We start from the raw sequence: 19,522 nt of genomic DNA on the forward strand, positions 1-19,522 counted from the left end.
CTATCTAACCTCCTCTTGAAGACCCCCAGGGTAGGGGAGAGCACCACCTCCCTTGGGAGCCCATTCCAGACTTCGGCCACTCTAACTGTGAAGTTCTTCCTAATGTCTAGTCTAAATCTGCTCTCTGCTAGTTTATGGTCATTATTTCTTGTAAACCCCAGGGGCGCCTTGGTGAGTAAAGCCTCACCAATTTCCTTCTGTGCCCCCATGATGAACTTATAGGCAGCCACAAGGTCACCTCTCAACCTTCTCTTGTGGGTGAGTGGGGCCCTGGTCAGGCCAGGTCGAAGCCCTGATAGCTTGGGGCACAAAGCCCAGCGCACAGCAGCAGCCGCCTCACCCCGCACACAGATCAGGGGGGCACATGCCCTCCAGCCCTCTGCCGGAAGCCCACCTGCACAAGCCACCCAGGCTCCAACTCTCCCCCAGCCCAACCCACCTGCCTGGTCAGGGCCCCACTCACCCCTGCCCCTGCCCCACTCCCTCCTTCACTGTGGGGGCCTCGATCTGCCCCCCCAGGCTGCCCCAGACTGACCTGCTGAGCAGGGTGGTGGGGTGTGGGGGGTGCAATAGATCCTGGATTGCCTTTACTTCAAAAAGTCATCTCCAACTTCTTCACCTTAAAGAAGTTGGAGACCACTGGGATAAATTAACCAGAGCCACTGAACACAAATGCTTCATCTGTATTAGAAGGGCTGCAGGATGTGTCATCTTTTATGGCAGAGAAAGACTTGAGGACTGCTTTCCAGTTCTCATTCATTACTGCATGGATCTTGCCTTCATATCGACTAGGAGCTGGTGTTTCTTCTTTCAGTTCCAGGGATGACCTCACCTTCCCGAGTGATTTAGTTAAACTTTCCTGAGTTTTCTAGAAGCTGTGGAAATATGGGTCCTATGTATAAGCGTATGCTGGGAGGAAGGAGAGTGAGAATGGGAAAGGAGAGGGCTTTAGAGCCATATAACTTATTCTAACTCAGTGAAGGGAACTTCTGTCAGTCTGTTCAGTCTTAGTGTTGGTCAGGCAGGAGTTATTTTCAATTCAGCCTGCTGTTTCTGAGGGGGAACACAAGGAAGCGAAATGGTGTCCTTCCAAATCTCCCACAAAGTCAAATAAAAACAAAGACATGGAGCCCTATCAGTTTTGAAGGGAAAACCACACAGCCAATGAAGAAAAAAATATTTAGTTAAACATCTCCTGAAAGTCTGTGAAACTGCTACAAAGGTTGGTCTGCAGTCTGCCATATGGAGTCAAAGAATTCTAGGAGTTCTACCACCTAAGCAAGTGATGGCACGCTGGGGTGCTGTGAAATTCTTGTAAGGCTGTTGTGCAATATTAGCAGTGTAAGGTGTGCAAACACTTACACATGAGTCACAAGATAAACCCAGAGATTAAGTCCTATTTCAAATAGGAATCCATGGTGTCAAAAACATTTTGACCTGCTGTGGTCTTTCTGAGTCCTTTGCAAAAAAACAATTGCTCTATTATTTTTCTGTAGTAGAAAGCCAAGATGTGACAATGTCCAAAGGGTCCTTGGAGTCTAAAAAGGTTGAAGACCACTGGTCTAAGAGAGGGCCAAAAATCCAAGCTATGAGGATCTGGTCTGTCTGGTCTGCCATGGCAAGGGAATTCCAGTGCAAAGACTGATGTACAGGGGACTGAAATTGCTGTCTACTCCTATATTCTCTAGCACTGAAGACAGAGAGACTAGAAAAGCTGATGGTTATGGGGGTGGTCTCCTCAAAGAGACTATCCTGGTAACAACTGTTTTGAATTTGGACAACCTAAACTAGGTAAAATGGTTCACTGGTGTGAAATCTAAGAAAATTTATTAAGTGTTTTACAGAATCAACTACCAGGTTTAGTACTGAAAACAGAGGATTGTGTGTGTTTAAAAAAATCTGGTTATCATTATGTTCAGTAAATTAGAAGGGTGAAAGCATTCCTTTCTTGTTTGGGAGGACCTAACTATACTGGGTGTTGAGGAGATGAAACAATTTTATTTTTGGTGATTAGATTTTATTCCCCAGATTGTGTATAACAAAGTTGCCAGAGGCAAGGATTTTTGTGGGAGACAGACCCTTCCTCAGGACTCTGGCAGAGAAGCAAAAACAGCAGAAATAAACAGCAGATGGAACACATGTAAAACTCCATATGTAATTAAAAACAGGATACAAGAGAAATCATGGCAAACTGTGGCAAAGCTGTTTTCTTGGGGTTAGCCAGTCAGCCCTCACCACTGGCATAACTCTTCACCCTTTATTTCTGAAACCTGATAAAGTTACTAAGCTTTAAGAATTTGAATTCTATTACAGAGATGGCTGGGTTATCTAAACATTCACCTGTGTAAGGCTCACAGCCTCCTTCTACCTCTATTTTAAAGTATATAAATGGAATGCCATTTGATAGGCATTTCTCCAAGATCAGATGACAAAACCCATAGTTGTGTGGGTTACCTGGATCTGGGCTCTGTTTCCAGCTGTTATGTTAGATATTGTCCAACATGCCTCCTTTTTAATAGATTCCTTTGGGCTGCTTAGCAAATGCAGTAAACTCTGGAGGGCTGAACAATTCAAAATTACCTAGGGGAAAGGGTAGAGAAAACATGTTAGATTATGCCCAGAATAATCAGCAGGGGAAAGGAGAGAGAAAGCAGCGGAAGCATTCACCTATGCTGATGTGCCGTGACAAGCCATTCGCTCCAGCTTTGTGGGCTGCACCATAGGCTGGAGGTTGAGCATCCCTGAAGTAGACCATAAGCTAAATATGAGCCAACAGTGTGCTCTTGTTGCAAAAAAGCCAACAAGCATTCTAGATTGTACTAATGGAAGCAGCACTTGCAAATCAAGGGCAGTGATTCTTCCACTCTATTTAGCAGTGGTGAAGCCTCACCTGTGGTACTGTATCTAGTTTTTCACCCCACACATCAAAGAGGATGTGAACAGCTTAGAAAGAGCCCAACACATAGCAAGATGACTAGGGGGCTGGGAGGCAAGACTTATAAGGAAAGACTGAAAGAACTAGGATTATTTAGTTCGGAGGAGAGAAGGCTTAAGGGGTATTTGATCACCCTGAAGTATGATTACAGAAGGGACAGAGGTGGGCTTTTCTCTGTAGCTGTAGGGGCCTCAAACTACAGCAAAGGAAATTTAGGTTGGAGATTAGGAGGAACTTTCTGAGAATGAGGGTGGAACAGGCTGGAACACTGGAACAGGCTACTTAGAGAAATTGTGGAATCTCCATTATTGGAAGTTTTTAACAGCAGGTTAGAGAGACACTTGATTGGGATAGTTTAGTCAGGGATGATCTTGCCAGGTCCCTTCCAGCACTACTTTCATATGATGCTATAACTGACATTTCTGGGAAATTTGCATGATATTTAGTGACCTGGAATATAATAGGAGTTCAAATGAGATGGACTACTTCTCTCTTTTGACCTTAATTTCTATGAAACTAAGGAATCATGTATATTAAACCTGATCTCAAAATAATTTTATGGCAAATTTACATGCCATCGAAACAAGTGATAAAGCACATGGTGCTAATGTAGCTCTCAGCAACAGAACATAAAAAGCAAGATTAGAAAATGCATACAAACAAATCTCTCTCATAATGAAGAATATAAGCAGAGAACATCTAGTTGTTACTCACCAATCTTCTTACCCAATATGAATCTAACCGGATTAAAGGTTACAAAAGAAAGTCCCATGCATAATAACATATGGTAAGTGTTAAACTGAACTGTGGGCTAGGAAGCTGAGTTTCAACTCTGGCAAAGATTAGAAAGTAAATATTAATACTTTCAACTAGGCCAGGACTATAAAAACTTCTAAGCAGCTGGGGGCTGCACACCAGATGGGTCACACCAGTAAGGTCTGCACACTGCACATGCAATTCCTGCAGCACTGTTCCACCAAGACACCCTGGCCTCCATCTTCAGCCCCCCAGCTGAACCACATTGCCATGGGCTCCTGGGGCAGGGACAGGAAGTGGAAATCCGTAGAAGGTGCCTTGAGCCCCTGGTTGCTGCTGCAATGTGGGGAGGAGCAGCCAGGTGGGAACTCCCCCCACCCCCTGCAAATTAACCCCTTGCCGGGTGCATGCAGCTGGACAATCTGAACTAGACTATAGAGGTAAGAAGGCCACAGCATAAAGCCAGTACAAGATTCAGCGTAACAGCTAGTCTTTGCTTGGGACAGAATCAGAAAAGGAATACTCGCAAGTGTTGAATGTCAAGATTGACTAGTATATCAGCATGACTGTGTAGAAATTCATCCTGGGAGCTGTAGGTCAGGACTGAAGTGCAGCATGAAAGTGACATGCTTGGCTACAACCAATGACACCACTCTCATATTGGTGAGAAACAGAAAATACAATGGTGTAATAAGCAAAACAAAAAAAACAATTTAGAGGCTTATGAATTATCCCATTAACCAAAAAGGCAAACAGAATTACAACCCAAAACAATGGAGTCTATACCTGGGTCTGGATGTCATCCCCAGTCACAATGTTCCCAACTGCTCGTAAGGCAGGAGATACCACTTTGTAATCACTGTGCCTAAAAAATACAAGGAAAGAGGTAACAGCCCAAGACAATTTTGCAGCCCCATCCTTTCAATCAGGACCTACCAAGACTCCTTACTGGCCAAAGGAGAGTTTCCTCAACAAGACAGAGTGACACGACTGAAGTCATAAAAGGTATCTCTAAGTTTGGATTCGAAACTATGGGTACTTCTTTTTAGGGTCCTCTAGGGGCTTTTTAATGTTTTAGATTTGATGAACAGTTTCTGTGGCTTTTTGCTTTAATTTTGTGCACTGTTTTTCTCACTTGCAGTGCTGAGAAATCCATTGCATGGTCAAGTAACTTACTGCCTATATAATGGAATCAATAAAACTGATTACACACTAACTTCTGCCAAATAAAGAAAATAAACTAAGAAAAAATGAAAGAAAAATCCTTCATAATTTTCTGTTATAAAAAATGAGACTCTTACAAGTCTCTTCTATTACAGAAAAAATTGGGCATCAGATTTAATTTAACCACATCCCCTTAAAATGTTGTGGTTTTGAAAATGAAAAAAACTACATTCTTTTCCATAGGAAAAGTATTCCTCCAACTTTGACTCCTGACAAATTCCTTCAAGCAAACAAAAAACACCTCTCATGGCTGTTATTTTGTTGCTAGCTGCTGACAAGCCAAGTGTTCTTCCTTTAACAAAATTTACCTTAAAATAAAAGGGATTCAACAGGGATTGACTGAAACAGTCAATTTCTTATAGCAATTTGACAACTGGCCATATATTCTTTTATAAACATTTTAAAGCGAGTCCATCACTAGAAAATGGCAACGTGGCCCTTAACATGAAAGGGAAAATTCTAGTAAATATAAAAATCATCACTTAATGATTACATAGCAAGATTCACTGATGCTGAGAAATCAATACAATCTCTAAGATAAAATTTAACTAGCAAGAGATCGCATTTCCTATATTTGTAACTGATCGATAACAGCATTTTATTAAAGATCAAAATGGGATAGTGTTTCCTCTAGTGATGAGAAAACAGATAACTTAAGAAAAGAAATAGAGTATTTTTCAATAATTTTCTGTGTTTTTCATTTTTTTTTAAAATAAGTGATCATTAATTCTGTTTAATACTGCTTGAGTCTGTTTAATACACACAAGCTGGTAAATGAAGGTAATTGTATATTCTAGGTTTTTTTCCTTCCTTCCTTTTAAACATATTGTAGGATTTTGCATTAATGTAGCTATGTACTGTTTATTTAGCAATAACAGCTTCCTAAGATACACATAGACCATATGCATAAACCAAAATGACAAAGCCCACTTTTGTAGCTTCAGCACAGATGATCCTAGCAGGGCCCGGGGCAAAGCGGCTTGCGCGAGGCACCCCTCCCCATCCCACAGCATTTATGCTGAGGAGTGAAAGCCCTGGCACACCGGATGCAGTGGGATGGGTGGCAGTTGGAACTTCTGGCTGGAACAAGCAAAGAGCCGTTCAACCCACCAGGCGGGTGGGTGGGCTAAACTACAGCCACGGCCTTTCTGCTCTGATCTGCTCTGCAGGGTCCCCAGCAGTTGCCCCAATTCGCCCCCACCAGGGATGGCCCTGAGCTCCAGTATAAAATGTCATATATTTAATATAATATAAAAACTCAGCTGTGTCTCAGTGGGCGCATCTACACACGCACTTTACTGGACAGTTAACTAATTAGCTCCGCAGTAAAGCATCACAGTCTAGACGAGTGTTTGTATTAGGACACAGTAAATTAATTAACTCCACTGTAGGACAGTACTGTCAGGGATAGGACTGTCTTGAGTATTTTACTGTGCTGAAACGCACATGTAGACAGTGACCGGGGGCATAAATGGAGACCCATCAGCCCAGCCAGCTGGGGGCTCGTTCCATCTCAGCTCAAATTGCTGCTGTCCCAGGCACATGTATAGATGCTGCACCTGGGAGCAATTTGGCTTCAGCACGAGCCAGAGTTTATTGTGTCACCTTAATTTCATGTGTAGATGCATTCACTGTTGTTTTTACAGAGTTTTAAAAGATACATATCAAAATTATTGATACTGCTGGCATTAAGGCCAATGAACCATGTTTGTTTTCTACTATTGCAGAATCTCTACTTAAGTTTACTTTTGCAGGAAGTTGGACTGTAGAGAAAGGGTAAAGGGGTAACAGTAAGAAATCAAGTCGATTCTTTTAAGTTAATTTCTTACATCAGCAGCTCCACGAGTCTTCTACACACTCCTGCATCAATCACTGCCTGTATTTTATCATTAGGTCCATCAGACAAATATGACAAGGCCCAGCAGGCATCAGCTAGTACATCTGTGTCATTGACAAAAAGCAGCCAGGAAAGCACACTTAGACAAGGTGAAACCTGCAAAACATTAAAAAGATGTGTGGTCTATGAAATGCAGAAGTCCAAAATCAGCTAGCATCCTGCACTTGACTCTGTAGGGCACTGGACTGGTATGCAGTCTGAAAGACCTGAGGAATCATTAAGGACCTACATCAGTGCTCTTATGAAAAGCTCCAGCTCCACAGAGAAGCAGAAATAAGTCTTCCTTCAACATTAGAAATGAAGACATGTTCACGTATGCAGCAGCACATATAACTGGAGGGACTGGGAGCATCAGATGACACATGACAAGGCAGCCAATTCCCTCAGCATTAGATACAGAATATGCTAGTCAATTTTTTCAGAAAAGGACCTGGGGTTACAGTGGACTATAATCTGGATATGATCCAACTCATGTTGCAACACTGTGCGCTTGCTGCAAAGAATGCTAATGCATCCTGGGCTACGCTAGTAGGAATGTTACCAGCGTATCAAGAGAAGTGATTATTCCCCTCTATTCAGTGCTGGTGAGGCCACATCTGGAGTACTGTGTCTAGTTTTGGGCCTCTCACTACAGAAAGCATATGGACAAATTGGAGACTCCAGTGGAGAAAAACAAAAATGTTTAGGGGCTTGGGAACATGACTTCTGAGGAGAGGCTGAGGGCATTGGGCTTATTTAGTCTGGAGAAAAGTCTGGGGGTTTAATAGCAAACTTTAACTACCTGAAGGATGGAGGCTAGACTGTTCTCAGTGGTGGCAGATGACAGAATAAAGAGCAATGGGCTCAAGTTTCAGCAAGGGAAGTTTAGGTTGGATGTTGAAAAAAAGACACTCTCACTAGGTGGGTACTAAAGCACAGGAACAGGTTACCCAGAGAGGCTGTGGAATCTCCATCCTTGGGAGGTTTTTAAGACCAGGGCAGGCAAAGCCTTGGCTGGGATGATCTAGTTGGGGATGGTCCCACTTTGAGTAGGGGGTTGGATTAAATGACTTCCTGAGGTCCTTTCCAACCCCAGTTTTCTATGTTTCTGTTATTCATAAACAGCACTGCAGACTGGATGATAGGTCTCTGCAGGCCATGTTTTTGATACCCCTGCTCTAGTGCAATGATACTTGAGTCCATGCTGTTATTTTTGTTTCACTCAGACTGGCTTAGTACTAATAGTGGTCAAGTGCCTTAGCTGCTGGATAGGTCAGTAAAACATCATTGGTAGGGATCTCCATAAATTGCAGAGGAAGTGCTCTCTGCAGCAGCTCCTTTATTTTTTTTTTCATTTCACTGCTTTCCCCAGGCCCTGATCAGCAAAGGGGCCCCACCAGCTGAGCTGTTTGCTGCAGATCTCCCAGAAATGAAAACAAAAGTTCTAAATATGCCATGGTTTTTGCCTCCCTGCCAGTCAACAGCAAGTGGTGGGGCCACCGGAGCCCCTCTCCCAATCAGCAGAGGGGAGAAAAAACCACAGCACATTTAAAACAGTGGTTTTCACTTTCCCAGTAATCAGCAGCAAGTGGCCTGCCAGGCAGGGCCCCTCCACCAATCAGGGTCAGGGCAGGGTAAGCAGCAAAATGAAAAAAAATTAAAGGAGCAGCTGCTGGAAGCACTTCCCCTGCGATTTACAGAGATCCCCAATTGTTGGGTCTAGTTTGCATAGGGACCTGGCAGCCCTCCCCCCACTCCACAGCTAGTTCCCTGCCCCCTCAGTAAGGTGGGTTTTTTTGTTTTTGGGGGTTTTTTGAAGTATAACATCTCTGCTGCACTCCTTTCCCTCACACTAGCCTCCCAAGGGATCCTGCCTATCAGCTCCCTGAGTGAATTGAGTCTGCTTTTCTGAAGTCCAGGGTCCTTACTCTGCTGCTCTTCTTCCTTCCTTTCCTCAGGATCCTGAACTCATACATCTCACAGTTGCTGCTGCCCAAGTTGACACCCACTTCTACATTCCCCACCAGTTCTTCCCTGTCTGTGAACAGCAGGTCAAGGAGAGCACAGCCCCTAGCTGGCCTCTCCAACACTTGCACCAGGAAGTTGTCCCCAACATTCTCCAAAAACTTCCTGGATTGCCTGTGCATTGCTGTATGACCCTCCTAACAGATGTCAGGGTGACTGAAGTCCCCCATGAGAACCATGTCCTATAATGTTGAAACTTTCACTGGCTGTTTGAAGAAAGCCTTATCCACCTCATCCTCCTGGTCTGGTGGTCGATGGCAGACCCTCACCACAACGTCACCTTATTACTCTCCCCTCTGCTAACCCAAAGACTTTCAACCGGCCTATCTCTAGTGTCATACTGGAGCTCTGAGCAATCATACAGCTGATTTACATAAAGAGCAAGTCCTCTTCTCCCCTGCCTGTTGTTCCTGAACACTTTATACTGGAGAACTGTCACAGCTGGGTCATGCAAGCTAGCCCACCAAGTCTCTGTTATTCCAATGATGTCATAGCTCGATGATTGTATGAGGACTTCTAATTCTTCTTGCTTGTTTCCCAGGCTCCATACATTCATGAAAAGACATCTGAGGTAACTAACTAACCGCCCTACTTTCTCAGGATGAATGAGACGGCCTCCCCTGTTGCCCCCTCCTGCTTGTGCTACCTCAAGGTCACCTGCTTCCCCACATATCTCAGAGCTTTGGTCTCCTTCCCCTGGCAAGCCTAGTTTAATGCCCTCCTCACCAAGTTAGTGAGCCGGTCTGCAAAGATGCTCTTCCCTCACTTCATCAGATGGATCCCATCTCTTCCTAGCAATCCATTGTCTTGGAACACCATCCCATGTCTCGGACATACCACACAGGGCACAATCACTGGATCGGCCCTATGTGGTACGCAGGTCGGGATGGATGCACAGCTAGTTCAATGCACATACTGCACATAGGGCCAGTCTGGGGTGCACACTGAATGCAGTGCTCATGGTACTGTAGCCCTGTGCATTGGATCCTGCATGCAGGGCCAGTCTGCGGGCCTGATCGGCCCCATGGACTGGCCCTGCTCCATTTATCTGGGCTGTTCACCAGCCCCATGCCATTCATCCAGCCCATAAAACCTCATGAGTTGGACATCCCTGCACTAGAATGAGGTCTTGCATATATACATCTGAAGCCCCACACCCTCCTCCATTGAACATATGTTATTGCTCATGGAAATGGCAATAATCCCCAAAAACATTAGACCGAGCAACCCTGCAGCCTGCCAATACACATTACTTGGAACAGTGTCCTAGGCAGGCCAATGGGCCTTTGACTGCCATGTAGAGCACTATCAATTGCTCCTTGGTTGTCAAACTAGTTGCATGCTGTACGTGTGGTGTCTGTTCCCAGGAGTTAGCACCTGGACAGACAAGACGAGACTTCATCAAGTGCAAAAGATTCTGCAGATCAAAAAAAAAAATTCCCCAAAAATTCCACACATCTTCAAAGCTACCAATCTGAGCTGAGATACTTCTCAGCTACAATATACTATATTCAGCTATATACTTCTCAGCTACAATAAGCACATTCAGGAAGACTTCTGAATTCCTAACTATTTCTGTGGATTTTTTTGTTTAATTTAAACATCTCAGTTCCTTCCTCCTCCCTTTTTTGGGCACCATGCCTCAACCTCTCATTCTCTTGTTTTCTTTCATGTTTTGTTTCTTACCTTGGCAAAGTCAGGAGGAGGATTCTTCCCTCTGCAGAGGTTGGATAGAGCCCATACAGCATTTCGTGTCATGGTAAGACGATTCTGTTTTGAAAGTAATCTGAACACAAAAAACAGCCATCAGTCCGTTTCTTTTAAGATCTTTCAAAGGAAGGGCAAAACATACTAAAGTGTTAATTAACAGATGAATGAAGCATTCACAGGGTCTAAAGTTCTTCCAACTTAAGTCTATGGAAAATAGGTTAGAAAGATTACACCAAAATAAATCACTAGTTAAATAGTAATCAATGGTTGACAACTTCTGCCTTCAAAGACAACTTCTGCCTTCAATCTATTACTGGATTTTACTAGTCCAGAAGCACTTGCAATGAGTTTGACCAAGTAACTTATTTTGATAGATATCAGGATTTCTATGGAACCGTTCAGTCAGTTCAGGAGCTTTGCTCACAACCTGGCTGAACTGTTTTAGAGAACAGGACCTTTAAATGAGGCCCAGAAGTTATATCAAAGATGCTTTCTTTATGAAAGAAAGTTCTCCAGGCTCAAGTGCTCCATTGCTGAATCAGCTGGAGACTCAAATAGTGAGCCCAGTCTCTGTGAAAGTAACATACTACGAAGCTCCTTTCTTGGCTGCACAATTTCATTAAAATTAGATCTCTGATAGAGCTTGAGCAAGCATTAGGTTCACAAAAGGCAACGAGATCTATAAAATGATTACTGACAAATAACAGAACTTCCTGAATGTCCCCAGCCTAGTCCGAAGCAGTACGTCTTTTCACTGAGCAAGCCCCTGCTGTTTATCAGCATTATTCATTGCAACAAAAAATCCTTTTGTGCAATGGCAGCTGATGGGGAAGAATGAAGTATTTCCATTGCAGAACCCAAAGCATGTGTACCTAATTCTAGGTTTCATCTAATATTAAAAAAACATTTACTTATTTTACGTAACTGCGGTGGTTAGATGAGCTGTCTACACAGATACCAGTCTGGGTGTTACGAAGGTATTCCAATCCTTTAAAATTCAGATCCTTTTAAAAAAACAATTGACACTGCCCTGACACCCCAATGCCATCCTTCTCCCCATCATCAAGAGCATAAAGCACTACCTGTGCTCTATTCCTTTGCCAATAAGAATCCCATATAGGAACAAAACTCTGATGAACAGGATTGGAGGGCGTTGCTGTGGAATCTCTGTGGACAACAGATCTTGGAAAAACATGGTTACAGTATAATTCAACAAGAGTTGCTCTACATCAAGTGAATCCCCAGATTTTATTCCTGCGGTTTGGATTCCAAAAAGGATTTGGATGGGCTAGTTACCTTTAGTTGGAGTTTATGACCTTTTCTCTAATGTGCAGTTCAAAGTGCCACCTAAATGTTTAGCCACAGCTGTAATCCTAAGCATTCACAGAACTTTGCATTCTAGCACTTATAAAAGAATGAACCTAGATGTCTGAAAACACTTACTGTACATGGCTCTTGATGGTAGCAAGGCAAACAAGGTCTGATACAGCCCCAGTTGCCTTACAGGAGCTTGGCCTGTAGGCACTGCCACCACAAGTCCCACCATGGGTGCTAGGGCCAGAGCTGCAGCTGCCACATGCCCCAGGCTGGAGCTGCCATTGCTGTATACAACATGCCAGTCATATCATGGCCTACAATGAATCTAGCTCAGAGCAGGAGGCAAATTATGCTTATGTCCTACCTGATAAAGCGTGAAGGTTTGTATCAGTAAAAGTGAGATAAAGACTGTGCTGCTGTTCCATATGCATCTAATAAAAGAATACTACCCAAGCTGATCACACGAGTCCTCGTGGAAGAAGTGCTAATCTTGCCAAGATAATATTTCTTAGATCAAAGCGTAAGTCCTGACAGAATCCAAGACCCACTTGGGCAGTTCCTAAGATAGCACAGGTGTAAATCTGAATGGCTTAGTAGTCTGAACAGGCAACACATTTATACCAGTGAAAAAAAATGAAAACGTAAACAAATCCCTAACAGACTCATGGGGTTTAACTACACCAACACATTAGTATAGGTGTTCTCTGTCTGTAGCTTAGTCACTGTAATAATAGACTCAAAGAGAATTAGGGTTGGAAGGGACCTCAGGAAGTCACATCTAGTCCAACCCCCTGTTCAAAGCAGGACAATCCTCAATTATGGCATCCCAGCCAAGGATTTGTCTAGCCAGGTCTCAAAAACCTCCAAGGATGGAGATTCCAAAACTTGCCTGGGTAGCCTGCTCCAGTGCTTTACTACCCTCCTCATGAGAGTTTTTCCCAATATCTAACCCAAACTTCCCTTGCTGCAACTTGAGACCATTGCTCCTTGTTCTCTCATCTGTCACCACTCAGAACAGTCCTTTTTGCAACCACCCTTCAGGCAGTTGAAGGCTGCAATTAAATCAGTCTTCTCTTCTCCAGACTAAATAAGCCCAGTTCTGTTCAGTCTCTCTTTAGAAGCCATGTGTCCCAGTCCCCTATTTTCATTTCCCCCTGGATTCTCTTCAATTTGTCCATATCCTTTCTATAGTGGGGGGCCCAAAACTGGGCACAGTACTCCAGGTGCACCCTCACCAGTGCCAAACACAAGGGAATAATCACTTCCTTTGATCTGCTGGCAGTGCTCCTGCTAATGCAGCCCAGTGTGCCATTAGCCTTCTGCAACAAGGCCACACTGTTGTGCTCATATTCAGCTTACTGTCCACTGTAATGCCCAGGTCCTTTTCTGCAGAGCTGCTGCTTAGCCATTCAGACCCCAGCCTGTACCGGTGCATAAGGTTATGCTGTCCTACAAGCAGGACTTCGCATTTGTCCTTACTGAGCCTCATGAGATTTCTTTCGATCCGTTGTCCAATTTGTCGAGGTCTCTCTGAATCCTAACCCTACCCTCCAGCATATCTACTACTCCCCCCAGCTTGGTGTCATCTGCGAACATGCTGAGGAGGCACTGCAACCCATCTTCCAGATCACTGATGAAGGTATTGAACAAAACCAGAGCCAGACTGACCCTTGAGGCACTCAATTTGATACCAGCTGTCAATTAGACATTGAGTCAGTGATTACTACCCTTTGAGACCAACAATCCAGCCACTTTTCTATCCATTTCACAGTCCATTCATAAAAGCTATATTTCTTTAGCTTGCCTGCAAGAGTGTTGTGGGAGACCGTATCAAAAGCCTTGCTAAAGTCAATGTGCATCACATCCACTGCTTTCCCTGCATCCATGGACCCAGTTTCTCATCATGGAAGGCAATCAGGTAAGTCAGGCATGAGTTGCCCTTGGTGAATCAATGCTGACCATTCCTAATGACCCTGTTCTCCTCCAAGTGCTTAGAAATGGATACCTTGAGAACCTGCTCCATTTTTCCAGGGACTGAGGTGAGGCTGACCAGTCTGTAGCTCCCCAGATCCTCTTCCTTCCAAGATGGGCACTAGGATTTGCCCTTTTCTAATTCTCCAGGACCTTTCCTGATCACTGTGAGTTTTCAAAGATAATGGCCAGCAGCTCTGCAATCATATCTCCAACTGTCTCAGCACCCTTGGGTGCATTGTGTCTGGCCCCATGGTCTTGTACATGTCCAGCTTTCTAAACCGTCCCTAACAAGTTCTTTCACCACTGTCAGCTGCTCACCTCCTCCCCAAACTGTGCTGCCAGGTGCAGCAGTCTGGGATCTAACTTTGCCTGTGAAGATTGAGGTAAAAAAAACATTGAGTACTTCAGCCTTTTCCTTATCATCTGTCACTAGGGGCTCCTATACACATGCAGGGTGGCTGCTCTGATGCACTGTAATCAACTGAGTCTGCTGGCACATAGAAATTACTACACTCCAGCAGACTCCAACATCACGAGTATCGTAGAATCATAGAAGTAGGGTCGGAAGGGACCTTGTAGATCTTCAAGTCCGACCCCCTGCCTGGGCAGGAGGAAAACTGGGCTCAAATGACCCCAGCCAGGTAGGCATCAAGCCTCCTCTTAAAGACCCCCAGGGTAGGAGCCAGCACCACTTCCCTTGGAAGTTGGTTCCAGATCCTAGCTGCCCTAACTGTGAAGCAGTTCTTACGGATGTCTAATCTAAACCTACTCTCCAACAACTTGTGGCCGTTATTCCTTGTTATCCCGGGGGCGCTAGGGGAAACAAGGTCTCCCCCAACCCCTTCTGGTCCCCTCTAGTGAGTTTATAGACTGTCACCAGGTCCCCTGGTGTCCCTGCACTGAAAAATGGCAGCAGGGTGTTTTGAACTAAAGCTCGTTCGGCCATTTTTCAGCACAGGAACGCTAATACATGTGACGCTTCAGGGACTTTTAATTAGCACTGCTCTCAGAACTGCATTTAATTAAAGTGCCAGCCGTGCCTCAGGGAGCATGTCTCTGGATGCCCTAGGTTGTCTCCCCCATTCAGTAAGGACTCACACGTTCCTTGATCTTCCTTTTGTTGCTGACATACTTGTAGAAACCCTTCTTGTTATTCTTCATGTCCCTTTCTAACTACAACTCTAATTGCGTTTTGACCTTCCTGATATTTCATCCCTGCATGCCCGAGAAATAAGCTTGTACTCCTCCCTGGTAGTTTGTCTAAGTTTCTACTACTTGTAAACTTCCTTTTTGTGTTTTAGCTCACTGAAGAGTTCCTTGCCATACTTGCTAATTGTCCTGCACATCAGGATGATTGGTTCCTGCCCCCTCAGTAAGATTTCTTTAAAGTACAACCAGTTCTGCTACACTTCTCCTCTCCCCCTCAAACTGGCCTCCCAGGGGATCATGCCAATCAGTTCCTTGAGTGCTTACTGTCCTGGTATAAGATGCTTGAGTACAAAATCAATTATGTTACAGAAGTTTAACTGTGTAATCTATCTAGGCCAAGGGTGGGCAAAGTATGGCCAGCGGGCTGAATCTGGCCCACCAAGTGACTGGATCTGGCCTGCAGCTGCCCCCGTGGCACTTGGCATAGGGCTAAGCCCTGCCTGGCTTCTGTTGGCGTTCATGGCCTAGTCCCAACCCCAGCCCTAGCCAGCACATGCAGCTTTCAGTTTGGCTGCAGCCGGGTGCTGTTCTGCTTCCCCTGCCTCCAGAAGCGCCTACTGCTCCTTATCTCCCCTCCATCCATGGCAGACTCCCAGGACCTAGCATCCAGGCAACACCCTCTCCCACACCCCTTCCCAGAGGGTAGGGTCACATAGGGAGTAGGTCCCAGGGCCTGGCCTGGAGTGGTCACCACCCAGGGATCTGGCCTCATGATTCCAACCTCACTTGCCCCTTCTGTTCCTGAACACTGTTCCCTACCCCCACCACAGCCCCCCATAAGGAGTTTTGGTGAGTTGCTGCAGGTGGGGAGGTGCTGACCCAGCCCACAACAGCTCAAAGCTCCCCATTGTGGCCCTCAGGCCCAAATAACTGCCCACCCCTAGTCTAGGCCCTTAGCTTTACTCATGTTAAATACCAATACTCTCATGAAAGCCAATGTAGGAACTCTCATTTTGCTCATGACAAAATACAGTTTAGCCAAGAGAAGCAGAGTCTAGAGAGACAGGGAAGCAAGAGCACATTGAGGAATATTCACACTTTAGGGTAAAAGTGACTTTGCTATCAGACACAGAAGGGCTCCCCCGCCTCTAAATATTCAACACTATGTAAAAATTAAGAACAAAGTAAGAATGAAGCAACAAACTCTGAAAATTTCCAGCTGATACACAGTACACCTCCCTGTATTGAGCAAAAAAACACATTTCCTCAAAGTGCCATTCTGTGTGCTAGCTGTCCACTGAATTGAGAATTTAGTTTCAGCTCTCACTCCTGATATCAAAGTCCTTCATCAACTACACACCCTCTGAACCCATGCTCTCAGAACAGCTACATTCCAAAATAATGACCAGTACAGAAAACTCCACAAGCACAGAACTTTCACAGGAGCTGGATCTACTGCCCAGAACTCACTTTCACAGAGAAAACTGGCCACAGACTTCACTACTTTCAGAACCAAATACAGACTCACCTCTGACATATCTTTCCTTCAGTAGTTTCTCCTCATATACAAACCCCGCTAACAACAAATCGGGAAACCAGCATTGTGAATACAGGATGAGAAGAACCTGATCTGTGCTGTTTGTGCTGCTGGGGAAGTGCTTACATAGAACTTTCCTACACAGCAGTAAGAGACAATTAAAAGTGAATATACCCATTCCACTGTCAGTGATAAATAAGTTCTGCTTATTAGGCTGTCATATAAGGTCATATAAGGTATAAGCAGTAGCTCTCATCTGTGCTGAATTTGTGACTCAGTTTCACATAACACACACTGTTTTGACATGTCTGGCTATCCCGGAGTTCAGTTTCAGTTTCATCAGACTTCAGCAAAACAGAGACTACCCTTCTCAAAACATACTTACTGCAGTAAAGGGGGTAGGATGTTGCAGTCCAGCACATAATCTCTACACATGGTGCTGTCTCCAGCAATATTGCCAAGAGCCCATACTGCCTGCAAAGAAATAAAAAACAATACCTGCTTTTATTCTCATGATTCAATTAAAGTTTTCCTGCATGTGCATACTGTAGTAAGAGCTAGATGCTCCATGATAATTCTTAGATTCTTAGTTGATTTATATGGGAGGGAAAGATTCCTCCTTCTGAGGTACATATACAGAGCCAGGCTCACTGGATGGCTCGACTAGGAACACCCACAAAGGGATATTGTCACATGGTGGGGAGCAGGCCAAATGGGGTCAACAACAGAATTTATTAACAGCCACATAAACAAGAATCCTCTTCATACCAAATTAAGAAGTGTGGCAAAAGAAGTCAAGAAACAGGAGCATGTGATGAACACAAATGGAAGGGGAAATCAATATTCAAACTCCCAACCCCACAAAGTTTACAGTTCTGCCATGCCTGCTCTTACTACGCAGTAAGTAAAAGAACCTGTGGATAAAGTACTCCAGTTTACCTTTCACTCTTAAAACACTGGGGACTGGACAGCTGCCATAACTTGATTAGGGCACAAAAAGAGAAGAAATGGGCACCAAAAGGGAAGGAATGGATAACTGTAACAATTACAGAATAACATCTTGACCTTAATTCCCATAGAAAATTAAGGAAAGACTGACATCAGACGTAATCAGTAAACTATATTAGTCAGAATATGTTAAGCTTGACATTATCTCCCTGCAAAGGTCAATAAAAGTAATATATATATATATCATTTATATAAGGGAGGAAGACTAGCAAATAGGGCAGGAGACCAGTTTAGCTTAGCAGGGAACTCCTCAATCTGGTAACACATGAAAAAAAAAAAAAGCTTGCAAGAAGTGGAAATTTTGACAAACGACTAGGGAGAAGTATAAGAGTATTATTTGGGCATGCAGGGATGAAATATCAAAGGCCAAAGTGTAACTGCAGGTGTAGCTAGCAAGGGAAGAACAACAAGAAGGGTTTCTACAAGTAAGTCAGCAACAAGAGGAAGATTTAGTGACAGATGATGTGGAAAAGGCTGACATACTCAGTGCCTTAGCTCAGTCTTCACAGGCAAAGTCAGCTCCCAGACACTGTGCCTGGCAGCACACTTTAGGGAAAAGATGACCAGCTGATGGTGGCAAAATAACATGTTAGGGACTGTTTAGAAAGCTGGACATGTACAAGCCCATGGGACTGGATGTGATGTCCCCAAGGGGGCTGAGAGAATTGAGAAATGTGGTTGCAGAGTCACTGGCCATTTTCTTTGAAAACTCATGGTGGCCAGGAAATGTCCTGGAAGATAGGAAAAGGACAAATCTAGTGCCCATCTTGAAGAAAGGGAAGGAGGAGGATCTGGGGAACTACAGATTGGTGAGCCTCACCTCAGTCCCTAGAAGAGTCATGGAGCAGATCCTCAAGGAATCCATTTCTAAGCACTTGGAGAAAAGGGTGATTAGGAATAGTCAGCATGGATTCACCAACGGCAAGTCTTGCCTGGCCAACCTGATTGCCTTCTATGATGACAGACTGGGTTCATGGATGCAGGAAAAGCAGTTGATGCGATGCATCTTGACTTTAGCAAGGCTTTTGATATGGTCTCTCACAACACTCTTGCAAGCAAACTAAGGAAATACAGGTTTCACGAATGGTGTAAGGTGGATAGAACAAAGTGGCTGGATCGTCAGCCTCAAAGGGTAGTAATCGCTGGCTTGATGTCTCGTTGGCAGTCAATATTAAATTGAGCGCTTCAAGGGTCGGTTCTGGGGCTGTTTTTATTCAATACCTTCATCAGTGATCTGGAAGATGGGTTGGAGTACATCCTCAGCATGTTTGCAGATGACACCAAGCTGGGGGGAGTAGTAGATACCCTGGAGGGTAGAAATCTCATGGGGCTCAATAAGGACAAGTGCGAAGTCCTGCACGTAGGACGGAACAACCCTATGCAGGGTACAGGCTGGGGACTGAATAGCTAAGTAGCAGCTCTGCAGAAAAGGACCCAGGGGTTACAGTGACAATAAGCTGAGTATAAAAAAGCTAATGGCACACTGGGCTGCATTAGCAGGAGCACTGAGGCCAGTTTTGGTCACCTACAAAAAGGTTGTGGTCAAACTGGAGAGTATCCAGGGGGCCAATGAAAATGGTGAGGGGGCTGGGACACATGACTTCTTAGAAGAGACTGAAGGAACTGAAGTGATGGGAGCCCAAGAAGGGTGGCTGTGCCTTAAGGAAATGATCCTTCGAGCACAAAGCAAGACGATCCCGATGCGAGGAAAAAGAGGGAAAGGGGCCAGGAGGCTTCCTTGGCTGACCAGAGAAATCCAGGGCAGCCTAAGGGCCAAAAGGGGAGCACATAAAAAGTGGAAACAGGGAGAGATCACCAAAGATGAATATAACTCCTCTGCTCGCGCTTGTAGGGAGGCAGTTAGATGGGCCAAAGCTACCATGGAGCTGAGGATGGCATCCCAAGTAAAGGACAACAAGAAATTGTTTTTTAGATATATAGGGAGTAAAAGGAAGGCCCAGGGAGGAATAGGACCCCTGCTAAATGGGCAGAAACAATTGGTGACGGACAG

The 19,522-nt window shown here is 44.5% G+C and overlaps 1 protein-coding gene across 3 annotated transcripts in view; it reads right to left on the reverse strand.

Annotated features, from left to right (window-relative positions):
* KPNA1 (karyopherin subunit alpha 1) overlaps positions 1-19,522 on the reverse strand; it is a 144,822-nt gene that overhangs the window by 86,565 nt on the left and 38,735 nt on the right. For 2 of the 3 annotated variants that reach the window (XM_006036676.3, XM_025193026.1), the window contains exons 7-11: positions 16,889-16,977; positions 10,503-10,602; positions 6,745-6,908; positions 4,478-4,556; positions 2,455-2,580 (exon numbers count right to left, since the gene is read on the reverse strand). In XM_006036676.3, coding sequence (XP_006036738.1) covers positions 2,455-2,580; positions 4,478-4,556; positions 6,745-6,908; positions 10,503-10,602; positions 16,889-16,977 — 558 coding nt within the window. The remainder of the gene's footprint in view (positions 1-2,454; positions 2,581-4,477; positions 4,557-6,744; positions 6,909-10,502; positions 10,603-16,888; positions 16,978-19,522) is intronic. The other variant, XM_025193027.1, reaches the window with a different exon arrangement.

The sequence above is a fragment of the Alligator sinensis genome, unplaced genomic scaffold (genome assembly GCF_000455745.1).
Source record: "Alligator sinensis unplaced genomic scaffold, ASM45574v1 scaffold538_1, whole genome shotgun sequence".
NCBI classification, from domain to species: Eukaryota; Metazoa; Chordata; order Crocodylia; family Alligatoridae; genus Alligator; species Alligator sinensis.